Below are 18,183 nucleotides of genomic sequence, written 5' to 3'. Positions count from 1 at the left end.
GTAAGCATTTAAAAGTCTCTGAAAAAGGAGATAAAAGGCAATTAGTAGGATGTACAAAGAGAAGCACACCTCTATGTAAGTGCTTGGCATATTAAACTGGACAGTTTCCATCGCTTTAAAGCACCGCAGGGGAAACTAAATGGCTTTTCTAGGTAAATACTTGCAGTGGCTGAACTGGAGATTGTCTGCAAATTAGTAACAGTGACCTGTTTGATGTTTTTTTCTCTCATTTTTTGTTATGTGTATTTTTTTTTTGTAGCCGACTGTAGCAGCGATGGATGTTTATGAAATATCTGACTGAAAAAGATGGATGATGGTACAATAAAACGGGAAAGAATTTTCACTTTATACAAATGACTTAGTTAGTGTATACATGTTATATATATACACAGCATGGACAAACATGTACAATTTTATAGTGTATAGCTTTGTTCTAAACATTACATAGGCAACTCTTATTTTTAAGCATTTTAAACACCATTTGCTTATTTCCGTAAAGTAGAAAACAAACTAAAAAGGCACGTACGAGCATGATGCATGGATTATTTCAGTCTATCCAAACTAAAACTAAATGTTTCAAGCCCAAAAAGAAAGAAGAGGAAAGAGGAAGAAGTTGGTTTAAAAAGTTCCTCTTTTTTGCGGGTTTTTAGGCATCAGGAGCAGCCAGAGGGGGGGGGGGGGGGGGGGAGGAAAGGCCCAGCTTTGGTGGGAGAACGCGTGCTTCCAGTGCAAAAGTTTCAACACAAATAAAGAAGCCAGACTTCCTACATGGAGGAAGGAAGAGGAGCACAGTGACGGACAGCAGAGAAGGGAATCTGTTAAGACATTGGCTTGAGAGGAGCAGGATCAAAGTAGGATTCGTCCTCTTCGTCCTGCTGCTGTTTGATATCGTGGCAGACATTTTTATTTCCCTTTTTATCAGTCCAATCAAAACCTACTGACTTTGCCCAAACCTTGTGCAAACACAGTGTTCTTGGCTCAGCTGCATCCATCTGGGCCAATAGGACTGGAGCCTGGGGTCAGAGGTCACCACTGATGGATTTTAAAAGGCAACATATTTGTGGCTGCGGATAGGCTTCATATAACCCCCCCCCCCCAATAAATCAAACAGTCAAACATTGACGTGCTACTTTAGTCACAGTGTACAGCTTTGAGATACAAAGTGGGGGATGCAGCTCCTTGTAGTGTTGAGTTTAGTGTTAGAATTGCTTTAACAAGTAAAGAAAATCCCTTATCCCCCTGCATAAAATAAGACTTTGGCAACCGTCTTCAGTTTAGTAGGAAAAGCGAAGCGAATCTGCTGCTCACAGCCACCGTGAGGGACGAGAGGAAGTGTGGGAGCTGCAGAGGGAATGCGGATGATTTCAATGCCCAAAAGAAAAAAGAAAGCACGATTGAGGCTAGAAGACCCAAAAAGCCCCCCTCTCACTCACTTCCTGTGTCAGGAGGGGGGGGCAGCACAGTTTTACCAGGAGCTGCTTTTCACAGATGCAAACGCTCCTCGTGGTCAGCTGGCACACCGGTGGGGGTTTCGTCATTGGCACGGAGGGCTTGTTGGTGGAGGCGGAGCTACTGATCCCCTGAGAGGCCTGACGGGTGTGATGGATGCAGGGGGGGGGGGGTTACGTGGAGCAGTCTTGTTCTTTTAGATCAGTAGCTCGGAGTTTGGTGGCAGACTCACTGGCTGCTGTCGGCGTTCTCCACCAATGAGAGGCCCTGCAGTGGCGGCTGAAGCCCCTCCCTTTTATACGTCTTTGGTGGGAGTTTGGGAAGCTGCGGGATGGGGTTGTGACGCGGGGGAACAGGCGGCGCCGCGGTGGGGACAGGACACAGGCTGTTCTGGCTGGCGCTGAGCGGGCAGCCCCTTCTGGGGATGCGAGGGGACGGCGTGCTGGGGGGGGTGTTGGGCGAGCTGGGGGAGCTGTTGAGGTCCCAGTGGTATCGGCCGCCAGGCGACGGCTGCATGTTGAGCGGATAGTTGATGAAGATTTCCGGAGGTCGCTGCGGCACCGGCGGAGGCGTGTCGGGGAGAGGGTCCCGTGGCGGGGGAGGGGGTGGGCTGGGAAGGGGTCCGTCAAACGGGGGGCCGTTGTAAAGCAGCGGTCGATGCTGGTTTCTGGGCAGAGGAGGAAGCCTGGGAGGGATGGCTGGAGGGCTGTCACACATGGAGCTCAGCTGGAACACAGAAATCAAACTAAACTGAAGCATCAAATGCAACTTTCCAAACGTACGGAAAACCGCGTCTGACTTGATGACGCGGAAAACAGCTTTTACAACGATGGATTCTAGCCCTTTTCTTACTTTTGCTTCAGACACCGTGTCTTTCCTTCGAGGAGGCAAAGGAGGCGGCTTTAGCTCGTCTACTAGCTGGTGGAGGCTGCCGCAGGAGACGGACTGGAACTCTGCACAAAGACATTCAAACTGGATATCTCACACCATGAAAACTACACTAAGGTAAAATCAATCTGTATGAACTGATCACTCACTATGAGATGGCAGAGAGCAGGAAAACATGGAGCCTGTAAAATACAAAAATAAAATGGTTTGAAGGAATAAATTAGGTGCAGATATAAACGAGGGCTGTTTTTAACAGCCTTCTAGGCTACAAATATTTCTCTAATCTCAGTCATAAAAATCTATTAGTGTCTGTTTGCATAAAGGTAGAGTTATATAACTGGGACTTAGGATTGAGGATTAGCACCACTGGAAAAAAATTAAAAAGTTTACAGTTTTTTTTTTTTTTCATTTAAGTTTAATGAGAAAAAAAAAAATCAGAATTCTGCCTTTTTTTTCTTCCTTAGAATTCTGCCTTTTATCTTTATCTTTATTTTTCTCAACTTCTCATACTTTAACCCTGTAATGCCAAATGTATCATATTTGATACATACGGTTTCTGAAATGTTTTGTGTCTGACACCTTTTGCATAATTTAATGGTAAAAACTTTGCTCAGAATCCTATTGTACACAATCAGATATACCTGATAACAGCCAGTAGAAGACTACACAAAAATAACCTTGACTTATGGCATAGTAATAAATTATTAATATCAAAAATGTATTTCTGTTTTTTCTTTTTACATGTTTTGTTAAAAGGCCAAATAAGGACTTCAAACCAAAAAAAAGTAATTTTCTGTTTTGTTTTATTCTTGCATCGGGCTTTAAAGGGTTAAGAGGCTGACCAGAAATGAAAAAAGTAAGAAGATGTTGCAGGATCTCCTGCTCTGAACTGACCGCTGTAGGAGTTGCTGAGGTCGTGCTCCATGAAGACCGAGCTGAGGTCGGAGGAGGCCGACTGTGGAGGGGTGGGGGTGTTGGGAGAGGTGGGCACCGAGGCGGACGACGGCGGGTCCTGCTCATTCTCAGCGATGCTGCGGAAGGTGATCTTATGCTGTAGATCCCTCTCCAGGGCGACGGGGTGGCCCTTCAGGGTGCCGGAGGTAGACGTTCGCACGGGCCGGAGCCCCGGGGATTTCAGAGAGTAGGTGGTCTTCCTAGGCTGGAAGTGGCACACAGAGGTTAGAAATGGAGCAGAGGTAACAACATGCTCTACGTTTTACCCATATAATAAAGGGTGAACCAGGCTATGCAAAAGGAACAATCTCTGTATGTTTTCCTTAATTTGCTGCCATGTTATCTGATTTAAGTCTTCCCTCCCCTTTACCTGGACAGGTGGAAAATACAGCTCTCTTTTTATTAACTGTTTTATCTCTGTGCTGCCTTAAATAACTGATCCACGGCAAAAAGTCTCGTCAGCGTGCAGAGCATGCACACACAAACACAAAATGAGAAACAGCTGAGCAGAGTGGCTAACGAGCATCAACCCAAATGTTTCTCATTAAATTTCAACGTTTCAGAAGGAAATTTGAAGTCAGATTTATTCCAAAAAAGTCACGTGTGCAAAGAAATTCTACAGTGGAAAGATCTGGAGAGTCACACCTGCTGCTAGAGGACATCATCCATAATGAGGTCAAGCGTGTGCAGCGGAGATCTGCCGACACATTATGATGCGTCACATATTCAATGACTTTAAATATGATTTGTTTGATTTTGATATTCTAAAACCACTTCGAGGTTTAAGGTATTTCACACTTAATGTGCTGACAGTCTTCCTAATAGAAATACGGGAGGCATGTTTACATCATCAGGATTCGATTTGCTTGAAAATGATCGTCTATAACTAAACTCAGTGCAGCAGCTGAGATTTTTATTTTCTAGACCGTTTCTCTAACCAGTTCCAGATGTTCAAGGCATCGCTCACGGCGTGGACAGCGTCTCTCTATGGCTGTGTGCAGTGGAAGGCTGCTATGCCTCTGATCCAGAAACATTCCTGTTTTGTAGTGAACTGTCGAACCCTTGCAGAGCCGGGTTCTGTGTACCCCACATCCCTGGCACTACACTCCGTACTTTCCCTTCCATCTATCAATAAATACCAACTTTATTAACAGTTTGTCCAGCAGGGGAGTAACGACGAATTGATAACATCAATAGAAATTGACTTTTTAAAGCGTTGGCAATGAATTTCATCATCGATTAGTTGTGTCGCATGATTAATGCGTTATCCGCCGCCGCCGTCATCACTACCGCTTGACTGAAACGGGGAAAAAAATATGGCAGAGCGAGCCAGCGCCGCAGGTGAGCAAAGGCTGTTTTCAAAAGGCAATAACTGTTCTAATGAGCGATACGACAAACACAGTTCGAGCAAAGTCCTCTAAAGTGCGGGAGCACTTTACGCTTTGTAAAGGGAAAAAAGTCGTAACATGCAACTTTTGCTAAAAACAAATTAATGGAAGCACCACTGTTATGATGCAGCACCTGAAATGAAAACATGATGGAGCCTTTGATGGCAGTGAAGAGAGCTGATCAGCAGGGTGAGCGGCCATGTTTGTTTGGTTTTAAAGTGGGGAAACGTAACGTTAGTTTCTCAGGTAGCTCATCTGATGCTTTCCTTACCGTGTTAGTAGGTTACAGACAGTGATAAGGTTGGCTACTTATTTTACTTTTAATTTCATTTGAATTAGCTTAAGCAGCGTTTATATTTTCTTTATAAATAAATTAACTTACAAATTATGAGGGCAAGGCTTTTAAAGTTTAAATCTTCTGGCAAAGATAAAGTAAAGAAGATCCTGCAATTTATGGAAGTAAAGCAGAATAAAATCCAGCAAGATCAGTAATATGTCAATTAATTATCTGCCACATTCCCATGTAAATATCTGTCTTTGGAGGATGTGTTTTTTAGCACCCCTAGTTTTCTAATTTTTATTCCAAATAATATTTATAATTTGAATCACAGGGCTATTTTTATCTCTATGGTTCAGTATTTTCTCAAGTAGCAACTTTAACTGCTATACTTTCCTGTCTTAAAAGGCAGAACTCTTCTAGTCTAAAAAAACTCATTTGTTGAAATCGGGGGGCCTATTTGAAGAGTTGATTCAGAAAGTAAATCAAAATATTTGTATGTTACAGTAATGGAAAATGAATTAGCAATTTATTGAATATTTAAAATTTAAAGGGAACATCAAAAAGAATATTAGAATTTTTTTAATGAAGACTACAACTTTTCATTTATGTCTGTAGATAAATGAGGAAGTTTCAAAAATGCAATACTACCGCAGAAAAAATGTTTATAAATCAAAACATTTCCAATTATTTACACAAAATATTAAATGTTAGAAATGCAAATTGTAGTTTTCTGCTTTCTGCTGACGTGCTGCAGGGCTGTAATTCAACAGTTTACTGTGCTTCTCATTACAGAAGAACACTCCCAGAACCTCAACACCCTCTGAGCGTCTTTTCTCTGCTGCAGGAAACATAGCCTCCAAAATCGAGCCGGTCTTAGCCAGGAGCACGTTGACATGCTAACCTTTTAGCATTGCAATGTTTGGATATATTTATCCTATTGTTTGAACCCCTTAGGGGCTTTAAAATACAAAAATGTCTTTTTTTGCGCTTTATGAATCAAAGTAGCCTATATTTTGTGGATGTACAGCTACATTTCTCATGTAAGTTTGCGTAGTTTTAACACAAACATTTATTTTTCATATTGCACCAGTACAGTTAATGAGCAACCTGTACTTGTGTGCTTGTTTGTTCTGTCAAAAATCTTTATTTTGGAATAAAGAGGTTAATATTAAAAATATTTTATGTCCGATTCATCGATTAATCGAAAAAATAATCGTCCGATTCATCGATTTTTTAAATAATCGTTAGTTGCAGCCCTAGCTGCAACAATTAGATAACATTATCTATAATATCGACATTAAAATAATTGTGAGGTCTGTTTTATTGTGGACAAACCGCCATCATTTATTTTCCATTGTCAGTAATTTTTTCACACCGCATTAAAAATGTGTTTAAGATTTCTGTATCAGGTCAGACTGTTAGAGAGAAGGGAAGCTGTGAGAGAACATAAATGACAGCAAAGGAAAAGATTTTACATGAATTCATTAAAGCAGCGTAGTAAATAGTAATAGTAAATAAGTAAAGTAATAGTAAAATAAGTAAAATAGTAAATAAGTAAATAAAATCTCTTACAAATCGGGCGGGCTGCCTGGCGTTCCGCGGCTCAATTTCCAGAGACTTCTTGAACAGGTAATCTGAAAACTCCTTCTCACTCATGTTTTCCATTGGATTCAGGTTCTCAAAGTACCTCTAATCAACAAAGAAAAAACACATTTAAACTTCAAGATTTATAAATAAATAAAATACAATATATATAGATTAGAGTTAAAATCCCTGTTCATAGAGAGCAACGCTGCAGCCCTCACCCTGATATCTGGCTCCACCTTCAGACAGTAGGGCTGGTTCTGGTACTGCTGGATCTCTCCGGTTATTTCGGCCACTTTCCGTCGCTTGCTGAAGTTAATCAGGTCCTTACCGTGACGTCTGAGGAAGTCAGGGTTGCCTTCCTCAGTCTTCAGTATGTTCGTTAAATAGATGCCTACAAAAGCAGAAGAGTTCATCAGAGGAGAATAAAAATGTAGAACTGCTTCACAGCTTTCAACATACATTTGAAATACTAAAAAGTGCAAAAAATAAATAAGGAAAAAGAAAAGGTTATAGTTTAATAGTTACTAAAAGATGGAAATGCAACAAAAATAATGTGCAGGACAGAACCTACCAAAGAAAGGCACACAGGGAGGGTTTATGGACTTGAGTCTAGCCAAGTATTTCTTAAAATGATCCTGACTTAGTTCCATCGCTTCCTCCAGGATTTTCTTTTTCCTTTCTGGAATTGCCTGAAGAAGACAAAAAGGCGAGGAGAAAAAAATATTATAATTTAAAGTCTCTGAAACAAAGAAAAAACAAAACAAACATCCATGTTTTTTTGAGTTTCTAATGTTAGGCCTTTCTGGAGGAGAAAGACAAAAACAGTCCCAGAAGAAAAGCATAGCAATAGGTGCAGATTAGCATAACAGGTATACTGAGAAACTCTTCTCTCTATTAAGGCTGGTTATTCTCAGAAACCAGGTGGTCTGCGTGTGTGTTGCAGTTAACGCACATATGCCCCACCCCTTCCGCTGACTCTCTGCCGTTGAGAGCGTCACAGGGAGGAGAGAAAGGAAAGGTGATGCGTATTTCCTGTTTGGTAGCTAAGGGCAGAAACTCTGGCTGTAGTGCCGTCCACAACGCCGGGCACACCTCGAACACTATCCCAGACGCCATGCAGGATGCTAGTTTGTAGCTCTGAGCGACGGTCTGTTGGTTTGCATGCAGCACCACGGCCAGTCTCTGGGGAACACTCACTGTTGAACAGTGTGTCGTCCGGCGTTGGATGAGGGGTTGTAGGCAGCGAACAAGCTCATCAAACCGACATGCGGACGCCCACAATCCTAGCTAGTTCGTGATTGTCCCTCTTGTGTTGTGGTGTGGAATAACAGCGCAGACCACATTGGGCATAAAACAAAAAATGTCTGCATCATACCTGCGACAAGCTCACTGCGACACGCTGCTGCGGGAGGATAACCAGCCCTTCACACTCGTGTCTTCCACTATATGGCCTAGTGTCTAATGTCTTAAGACATTGAACTACGGCTGTAACCAACGATTATTTTGCAAATCGATTAATCTGTCGGTTATTTTTTCTATTAATCGATTAATAATCTGATAGCAAAAGGCTCCTTAAAGGAGATTTTTTACTAAATTAAACCAGTCTAAACTTAAATTTTTCCACTTGAAAAGTTCTGGATAGAGCATATTGACGGACAAAAAAGTTTTTTCTATCTTAAATGCAAATGTTTACATCTTTTTTTTTTTTACAATTTTCATATATTTACTGCTCTAATTGGGTCACTCTGTCAGCTAAAGGCATGTTCTACAGGCTCTATACTACAGTTAACGTTTAATCAACTACGAAAATAGTTGACTATTATTTTAATAATCGATTTTTTTAGTCCCACATTGCAGAACTGTACTTTTGGATTAAATGTAATAATAAAAGTTCTAATATATAGAAATAGGGTAAGTTTAAACACATCTAGGTGAAAAAGCTCACTGCCTCTCTTTTGCTACAACCACAAACTTCACAGCATGTTCTGTTAAAGACCAATTTAAAGCAGTGGATGATCTTTAAAGGAGAAAACCTTAAAGTTTTCCGTTTTAATAAAAAAAAAAAGAAAAGATGTAGAATGCATTAATTCTAAAGGCCTTCGGTGAGTTTACCCATAAATAAAACCCAAAGCATTAAGCTGTAGGAGGAACTACTTTTACTGATTTAATAGTTAGATTAAGCCACAAAGAAGGTAAAGCTGGGCGGAACAGAGTTAAGGACAGTAAAGTGCAGATTATACTTCTGCAACCGCACACATCAAATGTTGCTTGGTTCTGGTAAAAAAACAGTTTTGTTGGTATACTCCTGCACCGTTGGTCTGAAATTTCTAGGAACGCGGTTTGAGCAGAAGTGCAAGGGGGGGCCTATTCGAGAACTTTGGCGGCGGGAGTTTTTATCTTCCAAAACAACAATGGCGCATCTGCAAGATATCACGGTCACAGAGATGGATCTAGAGTTGCTAGACATCGAAGAGGAACAGGTTCTGTTAATGGAGATGGATTAATTTTTCGTCGTAGTTGTTCCTCGGGTTTTAAAAATGGCGCGCCCCGGCACCGAATCGAGAAGGACGACCACACAGACAGCCAGAAAGGCAAACCAAGGACCAATCACAGCTGCTTTTTGTCTGCGCGGGTTTGTAACCGTCCGACGTCTAGTCAGGATTTTTTCTGAGGTGCGCAACGACGGTTGCAGCCTCTGCGCGGGGGGGCGTGGTCGTGCCCAGAGACAGATTTGACGGTTGCAGTGGCTATGCATCTGAAGCCACTGGCCTTAAGACTTGAGAATGAGGCAGAATTAAAGCATAAAAGCAACGGTAGAATGGCCTAATCATAGCTTGGATCCAAATCTAATTAAAGAACTGCAGCAAGGCTTCATAAAGCACGGTGGTTCCATCTATTTTAGTCTCATGGATGAATATAACAAATAAATTCTGCCCTGACAAAGAAAGAAGCACCCAGCTTTTATTTACAGACTCACCTCAAAGGTGTGGTCTAACCTGTAGACCGGGACGGAGTTGATGGCACTGACCACCTCCAGCACCCCGTTAAAGTTGTTAAGCTCCTGGAAAACCTGCAGAATCTCAATGACCCTGGATAACACGGCAACCCTTTCCTCATGGTTCATCACTTCTACGATACACCTGCAACACAAATACAGATTCCTTTAATAACCATAGAATAAATTCATGATATAGGGGATAAAAAAAGGAAAAAAAAAAACAGGACTGACTTTTCAAACCACAGTGTTAGGTTGGTGGTGTGGCGGATCATACGAAGCAAGTTTGGAGAGTTCTTCTCCTTGTCCTCTTTGGTCCAGACGCTTCCCACCAGTTCTGACGGTCGGACGGCTCTGTGCATCAAGCATCGTTTTTATTACCACCAAGAATCTGGTAACAACCTCTTTACTGGCCTTAAAGTCTCCGTCACCGTTTACCTGTAGAGCTCAGACTCTATCAGAGTGAGTTGGCGGGCGATCTCAATGGGGTGAAGGGTCATGAGTTCAAAATTCTCACTCTGGCCGGCTTTGCAGATATGCCACTCAAAGGGAGGAGGCGAGCTCTCGAAGGTGATGTTGTGACTGATGCCGTTTGACTGGATTTGGAGCTTCCTCCTGATGACCTTAGTGATAGACTCCACCCACTTTCTCATGGACTTCCCTTTAAAAAAAGAAAAAGATGCAAACGGTCATTTGAAAACACCCAATCACAGACATGTAAAATGGTCTTCCATGTTGTTTTTAATCCAGCAAAAGAGCACAAACTACAACCAACGACAAAATGGTTGTTGCTCCTTCTTTAATGAAAGAAAGACCCACAATGGTTACAGAATAAACTTGAATCTGACAAAAGTAAAAATGAATAAAGATAAAATAAAATAAATGCAATGTTTTTCATCCATGCTTCAAAATAATGATAAAAAAAAAAGAACTAATGAAGCAGGCCTGGAAAAATTGTTGGTACCCTTAGAAAAGACTAAAAAATAATGTTCCCAAGTTAATCAAGGTGTCATCATTGTGACGTCATCAAGGTGTATCAAATGAACGTGACCATTGTGGGTTTTTCTTTCATTAAATGAGGAGTACCAACTGCTTTGTTCATGTGTGCATCTTATATTTCACCTGGTCTCTCATGGTTATTTGGTGAATAAATTTCACCTGAATAGCAAAGATTTTACTGTCGCCGATTTGTAATTGCAAGAAAATGTGCTTGGTTTGGATTCGACAGCAGAGGTAGAGTTAATATACGATATATTGATTCAAATGTGTGTGAAATATCGCAGGGGAATGATTACAGGGTTCCTACAGCATAAGGCAAGTTAAATTCAAGACTTTTTAAGACTTTTTAATGCCACTTGAAATAAAAATTTAAGACAAAATTCACAAGAAAGACAAGAAAAACCTGCTTGCGACAATTTAACCCAAAGGTTTATTTTAACATAAACCACTGCACTAATGTTTCACATTTTGAAAAGCTTCCCATCCAGGAAGAAAGCTAAAAACACACAAATGACAGATATATTTTAACAATTATTTAACTGAATTCACAAACTTTGTTTTAGCAGGGAACAAAACAAATCAGTTTTAAAGCCCCAACATAACCAGTGCTAAGTCTTTTTAGCAGCTATTTTTCTTTGTATGGTTTTCTTAGTATGTTTGATTTGGTGATAAGTGGAGGGACCTACCCGCCCCAGCCGGTGAACAATACCTCCTTAACGACCAACCCTTAACAATCATAGACAGGTTTCAGGTATTACAGGAGACAATCCCCCCCTTAATGGCAATCCCCCCTTTAACGACCGACCCCTAGAATCATAGACAGGTTCAGGTATTACAGGCTAACGATGGAACTAAACGACCCATTCATCGTTTACCATTGCATGTTTCCAAGCGATTCAAGGCGTTGTCTATATAAGACTCAAACTCACTGCGGATCCAGACATTTGAATTGAGAAAGCTTCCTGGAGAGGTGGCGAAACGTCTTCAAATCTTGAAAACCAAGTCCAGTGGATATTTTTTGAATTTTTACGGAATAAGTGGAGGCGTTGCAGAGACAAGGGTGGAACTAAACTGAGAAATACCGGCTGTTTCTCTGTAACTCCATTTTGACGCTTTGTGTTTCGTGCTTCGCATGTGCGACTCCACTGCCTTAATTCCCATCGTTCTGAGCTTCAATGACTTCTTGCATAAAATCCACTGAGCCTCATGTATGTTCCCTGGTTTTAGCCATGGAGGAAACTCTTGGCTGGAGACAATTTTGGTTACATTTACACTTGATCAGATTTTCCAGACAAAAAGTTAAAGGTGCATCTCCCAAATGTCCCCCCCGCAACAACGCTTTATTGGTTCCGCTATCGGGACGGAACCAATAATGGAGAGCCGTTATTTATGTATTTTTTTTAATAAAAAAAAATAAAATAAAAAAATAATTCTATTTTAGTGTTTTATTTAGATTACAAAAATAAATTGTACTAAAAATAATCCTATTTATGATGTTTTAAAAATTAAGACCTACGAAAGACTGATTTAAGACATTTTAATACCAATTAGGTTTTATTTTGAAGGATTCAATGCCTTTTAAGACTTTTTAAATGTAATATTTCTAAGTGTATTAGGGCTGAAAGAATTAATTAGATTAATTGTGATAAATCGGTTATTGAAATAAACGTCAACTAATTAAGTGACCGAATAATCATTAACTAAAGCAGAGAGACTCTAAAACATGCCTTCAGCTGACAAAGCGACCAACTTAGAGTAGTGATAATAACACAATTGTGTAAAAAAAAAAAGGTATAAATATTTTGCATTTCAGGTGAAAAAAATATTTTTGGTCCATCAATATGTTCTATCCAGATTTTTTTATAGTTTGAACCAGTTTAATTCGGTAAAAAATCTTTAAGGAGCCTTTTACTATCTAATTATTAATCCTAAAAATGTAACGACAGATTAGCAAAATACTATTATTTGAAGCCCTATGTTACCATTCATGTGGCAGCAGCATATTCTGCACAGCAGCTGTTTGCCTGTAGGATGGACCTTCCCCCGTTTTCCATGGATGTATATTTCAAATTGTAAGGTAGTAAAATCACCAGATATTCGGTTCACAAACAGAAGGACTGAATGCTGAGTCATTTTACTGCACCATGTTGTGTCACCACGGTAACGTTTACAATCACACCTGATCTAAATCACGTGGATGGATGGTACCGCAGGAAAAGCTGCACCGGTTAATACAAGTTAGAGATTTCTGTTGTTCTTTTCTTAAAGCAAACGTGCAAAAACATTTTTTACTTAATCCCTGGTAAACCTGTGCTCGTTTCTGCAGGTGATACCGATTAGTCCTTTTACGTGGAAATGCTTCCCCTGTTTCCCTGTATATTCGACTGACCTCGGAGTTGAAGCTTTTGGGTGATGTATTCCTCCAGCTGAACTCTCAGGTCCGGATTGTTTTCAAAGTCGTAGAAATGATGTTCCACCCACTGGCGAAAAACGTTGAGAACCCTGTAGAGGAATGATTATGCAAAGTTTCAAATTTACAATATAAAGTTTTTACTCAACATTTTTATGGTTGAATATAAATATATGCTTTTACTCGATATTCAAGAACTGACGGGACTTAATCTTTGGCAAAAACTTCAGTTAAATCTAAAACTGAAATAATCACCTTTTCAGCTGCTTATTTTAGCCCATATCTAAATAAGATAAATAAATAGTCTAACTTTACTGGATCATCCTGTTTTATAGCAGGAATATGCACTGTTGATGTTTTTAATAGGTCACTTGGAGCCCTAACTGTAAACGAACAACCATTTTTTTCTTGATTATATCCTTATAGAGGCAGACTTTCTGTGATAGCGGGAAGCTTTTAGGGTTTAATGCTGCTAAGGAGGCCGGTCCTGTTAGGAAAAGTCCAGCAGACATGTCTCCTTCTCTTTAATGTGTGCAAATACAAAGAGAAACTAAAGATAGAACAGGCAGTTTTCCATTTTAAAAAGCCTAATCAGATTGGCATACTGAATACTAAAACTAAATAAAAGTTAAACAGTTTGATTTCACATTTCTCAATGAAGCTATTTTTAGCTGACCAAATCCTCTAGGACAAAACCATTAAAATCAGTATGAACTTCATTTCTGATGGACTTTTTTAACCTATATAAATTGGTTTATACTCTTCCCTTTTATAGAGAAATTGTGGATTAAATGAGAATAAGTTGGATGGTTGCTATACCTGAGTTGGACCGGTTGCACATATTCCCGTCTGAACCTCTGAAGTTCGGCGGTTGTTGGCGGGTCGCCGTTCCAGATAGCCACCTCATCGTCGCCATTTCCTGACTCAGGGATATTAATCCTGATAGAAAAAACATGTGATAATCAGAATTTCAAGAATACAGTAAGAAGTAATACCAGAGGAATATTTCCAAAATTTAGCATAGTCGTGTAAATGTATATATTTTTTTTCCCCAAAATTTAAAATAATCTGTGACCTGGTGAACATTCATAGCATTCACTGTGATTAAAGCTCGACCTTTTTGGGTTTATATCCATCAGTTTTTCCAAATCTGAAGGCAGATTTAACCGTCTAATCTTCTTTGGTCGTTTACTGAAGCTCGGTCAGATTAGATTAGGCATTTCTGCAAACATTTCTTTTCTAGCTATAGATTCTCAACTGTCTTTAGATCTGGACTTCGGCAGCTATGTTTATAAAACTCTGCCCAGTCCCTGCAGAAGACATGAATTCCCACAGCATGATGCTGCCACCACGCTGTAATGCATGGGGTAAAGTGCATCTTTAGTTTTTAGAAGTTTACATTTTGAGCAAAATATTCTCATCTGATCAAAGCAACATCTTTCAGATGTCTGGTTGGTCACCTTGATAACAAACTTTAAACACATTTCTATGCTATAATTTGTTAATTGGATGTTATTTAGGGGCGTAATACAAAATGTACATGAAACTTTAAAGTTTTTAAATAAAACTAAAAAATGACTCATCAAACAGACCTAAACCCAATAAAATTCATGTATAATTGCTACATCAGCAAACTTTCAACAGGCATTAAGACTGTCTGTGTGGCCATGTATTGGTACAGCATGTAGTATATCCTACAATACTATGTTTTTGGGACTTATGGGTACTTTTGGAGACCACTGACTGGACACCCTAGAAGGAAAGGTTTTCCTTGTAGGTTTGGGTCGAATTCGGTTTGAATTTAGTTTAGCTTCCGTATGAACTGGTAATACTTAGAGTTAGGATCTGGGTTAGGATATAAAAATTAATGCAAAATATATGGAAGCATAGTGGGAGAAACTCGCACAGCTGTGTGGATGTAAGTTGTCTGTCCAAGTCTCAAAATACATCAATGCGGCAGAGCATGTGAGCGGAAGAAATATGGTTGAGTGCAGAGCGGTTTTCAATTCCAAGGCCGGAGCCAGGATTTCGCTCCGACTTTATTTAAATTCTTGTTTGACTTAAAACCTGTAGTCTGTGCCTATAATCCGTTATAGTCTATGTTCCAACTTTACGAGACAAGGATTGCAATATTGTATGATGCTATTTTTTTCTCCCCCGATGCCTGGCTGTTAAGTATCGGCCGATGACAATAGTTAAAGAAACTTTTGGCTCTCAAAATGGTATCGGAGCCCTATTGGTTGGTACTCACCGATACGATACCACCAATGGATCGGGCCCCCGCCTGATACTGGTATCACTATCGGTGCACTTGAGAAAATATCATAAAAACATGAACTCTCTATACTTAATAATACAGAGTGGGTTTACATAAAGTGATCATTGTGGTAAGAGGATGGCATACATGCTTTATACGCTATTATCTCATCTGCAACGGGATGTAAAGTGACCTTTTTTAATGTCGTCTAGTAAAATAAATGAATAATAAAATAGGAAACGCGGGGCAACATGAATGGATGGAGGTGTTACGTTCACAGCTGGGAAACTGCGATATTTTAACAGCCAGTTAAATAAGACCATACACCTGTATCGGTCACATCGTTAAATCAAACGCTGTGTGTCTGAGAGCCCTGGCATCATTACACAAAGAAAAAAATGTCTTCTCCTGAAAATTTGAGTGAGTGTGGAGCGATTTCGCTGGAGCGGCAGTAAAACTAAGGTGAATGCGGAGCTGATTTCTAGCCTGGTGCAACTTTGAGCGGCGGAGCGAATGAGCGACCATCCTCCTGAGCGAAGGAGCTGGAATTCTGTGGCGCCTCGCTCCATTCACCTGCTCTGCAATGCGGTGCTGTAAGAACTGCAGAATAAACCAGGTGTTTCCTCCCTATCTGCCATGGTGAACCGTACCTGTCTATCAGAAGGGAGAGGAGCTCCTGTGGTTTGCAGAAGGAGCGATAGGTGGTGAGAAACGTGCGCACAAAGTTGGGATCTAAAACAAATCAATGAAAAAAACACCAATAGAAATATTACAATAGAGATCTCAACTGCTTGTTTGTAGGAGTGAATTAACTGCATCAGCTTACCAGCATACATATGGTAGGTGAGCCTTTCTATGAGTTTGACCACCGTGCCAGCCTTAATGATGGGGATACCGGTCTTACTCTGCACTCTGTCCTCAAACACTATATTCTCCTCAGAATCCTGCACAGCAAACTGGTAAACCTCAGGGGAAGGGAGTCTGAGAGGACGCTGCTGCTCCTCGGTCTGCAGTATAGAGTCCAACATGCGATCCAAAGTGGAGCGGTACTGAAGAGCCATCAGCGCTGCCATCCAGTTCGCTTTCTCCTCTGCTGTCCTTGCGCAGAAAACCGCAGAGTTTTCATCTTTGAAGATTAATTCGAAGGCGTGCTGCAGCTCTGGGGAGTCCTCACGGTCAACAATGCGGATCTTCCTCAGCACAAACTTTTCTTTGAGGCGGTATTCGGCCCCGCTACCGGAACCAGGGAGCCGTGAGCTCTGATTGGCCTTGCAGCTAATCATGAGGCCGTCGAACAGGAAGTTGTGTCTCTCGTGCTTTGCACCTGCTCGTACAAGCGTCCCTTCAGTAATGAACTCGTTGCAGCACTGACCGATGTCTTTTCCCTCCCAGCCATCGATGCTTTTCTGGATCTCGATCATTCGCTTGATGGCGAGCTGCTTCCCGCGGACCTGCCGGCTGTACCGGCGATAAATCGCCTCACTGAAAGGAGGAGTACAATTCGTCAGAAAGAGCAAATCCCAAAAAACCCAAATCATGGTAGAACTGAAGGGAGAAAAAGATGTTTTTATAAGATGTGAACAATAAATCTGTTTAGCTGATGAGCAGAGATAAGCTTTAATGTGTTATTGATGTGATGCTGGAGGTGAAAACGTACACAGGTTTACGGCGAGGCTGGTGCTTCACATATATCCGCTCCACGCTGGACTGCAGGTTTAGCAACGCTGTTATCGCCTGTTTCAGACATTCTCTGTCATCTTGATCTTCGCTGCGCTCCTGAAGTTGCTGTAAAACACGTCAGAAAAGAATAAATATCAGACCCTTACTGTTAGTCAAAATATGCTTATGGATTTCTGCTGGAAAAAAAAAAGATAAAGTCATGTTTTAGGCAACAGTAAGTCTGAAGCTTTTGGTTTTCAAACTACAACCATGATGCTTGTGTGAAAAAGCTGTTTGAGTTGCTGAGCAAGGAGCGATTTTAAAACGCATTTATTCTCCAAGTTGTGCAAAAAAACGTCTTTGAAAGCATTAAAACACTAGCCTGACGTAGTCCGACTCAATTCTAGTCAGAATGAGTCTGATGCTGCTCCATAGAGCTGTGATTATGGGGCGTGTTTCGAACGAACCAGGAAAAAAAATGCCTCTGCACTCAATTGGATAGACCTACAACCAATAAGAGCAACGGAGTGCATGACGTATGTTAAGCGAGGCATAGTTGTTGTCCACAAAAATCAAAGCGTGCAGTTGCACGCCTGGAATAAGAAGATGAGACTTGATCGCGTTTCTCTGTTCCTCTTTTAAAATTAATTTGCTGTCGATATCTTCTAGAACAGACCTAATAGCAGAATCTACTCACCCAAACTCTCCAGCGGCAGCCATTATTGTTGTCACCCAAGCGCGCTTTGGTCACGTGGTTGATAACGTTACTCTTGATCATCTGTCCATCATCGTATAAAGCCCGCCCTGACAATTTGATTGGATCGCCTGACAGTGGGCTTTAATACTCGCGCTACTATGGAGCAGAGCCAGACCGAACTTCCCCGAACTCAAACCTTGTGGGCGGGACTAAGTTCGGACTGGCACCCAGGCTATTAAAACACCTAATTTAAGGAATGGAAAATAACGAATACATCCATCAGTTTTGATTAAGCAAGGCTGTCCTGCTGAGCATTTAGTTAAAAAAAACTATTGATCCCAAAGGAAAACGAAATTACACCACAAAGAGAAAACTCCGGCAACTTATGTCCGCAAACAACCGCTGGACTCTCCTCTCCTTCCTCACACCTACCACCATTTTGCTATTCTGTTTTTTTTAAACACTGTAAAGTTCACCTGCATTCCTGACTTTTATTATTGTAACAACTCTTTATATGCATCTTGCACTACTCATTTTGACTGCTTATATTTGCACTGCTGACTGTTTATTCACCGCACCAATTGTTTACATTTACATCTGCAATAACGTACTTTAACTGT

The 18,183-nt window shown here is 40.8% G+C and overlaps 1 protein-coding gene across 1 annotated transcript in view; it reads right to left on the bottom strand.

Moving 5' to 3' along the window:
* Nucleotides 1-1,676: 1,676 nt before the first annotated feature.
* Nucleotides 1,677-18,183, bottom strand: part of sos2 (son of sevenless homolog 2 (Drosophila)) — a 62,151-nt gene continuing 45,644 nt past the window's right edge. The window contains exons 9-23 of the mRNA XM_038285105.1: nucleotides 16,865-16,992; nucleotides 16,034-16,689; nucleotides 15,858-15,939; nucleotides 13,770-13,889; nucleotides 12,930-13,042; nucleotides 9,980-10,202; nucleotides 9,776-9,895; nucleotides 9,524-9,686; nucleotides 7,118-7,235; nucleotides 6,765-6,937; nucleotides 6,532-6,648; nucleotides 3,232-3,496; nucleotides 2,487-2,519; nucleotides 2,302-2,402; nucleotides 1,677-2,175 (exon numbers count right to left, since the gene is read on the bottom strand). Coding sequence (XP_038141033.1) covers nucleotides 1,678-2,175; nucleotides 2,302-2,402; nucleotides 2,487-2,519; nucleotides 3,232-3,496; nucleotides 6,532-6,648; nucleotides 6,765-6,937; nucleotides 7,118-7,235; nucleotides 9,524-9,686; nucleotides 9,776-9,895; nucleotides 9,980-10,202; nucleotides 12,930-13,042; nucleotides 13,770-13,889; nucleotides 15,858-15,939; nucleotides 16,034-16,689; nucleotides 16,865-16,992 — 2,910 coding nt within the window. The 3' untranslated portion in view covers nucleotide 1,677. The remainder of the gene's footprint in view (nucleotides 2,176-2,301; nucleotides 2,403-2,486; nucleotides 2,520-3,231; nucleotides 3,497-6,531; nucleotides 6,649-6,764; nucleotides 6,938-7,117; nucleotides 7,236-9,523; nucleotides 9,687-9,775; nucleotides 9,896-9,979; nucleotides 10,203-12,929; nucleotides 13,043-13,769; nucleotides 13,890-15,857; nucleotides 15,940-16,033; nucleotides 16,690-16,864; nucleotides 16,993-18,183) is intronic.

Source organism: Cyprinodon tularosa, unplaced genomic scaffold (genome assembly GCF_016077235.1).
Source record: "Cyprinodon tularosa strain WSP-4 unplaced genomic scaffold, ASM1607723v1 ctg207, whole genome shotgun sequence".
In the NCBI taxonomy this organism is placed as follows: Eukaryota; Metazoa; Chordata; class Actinopteri; order Cyprinodontiformes; family Cyprinodontidae; genus Cyprinodon; species Cyprinodon tularosa.
This window is presented reverse-complemented; position numbering and strand designations above follow the sequence as displayed.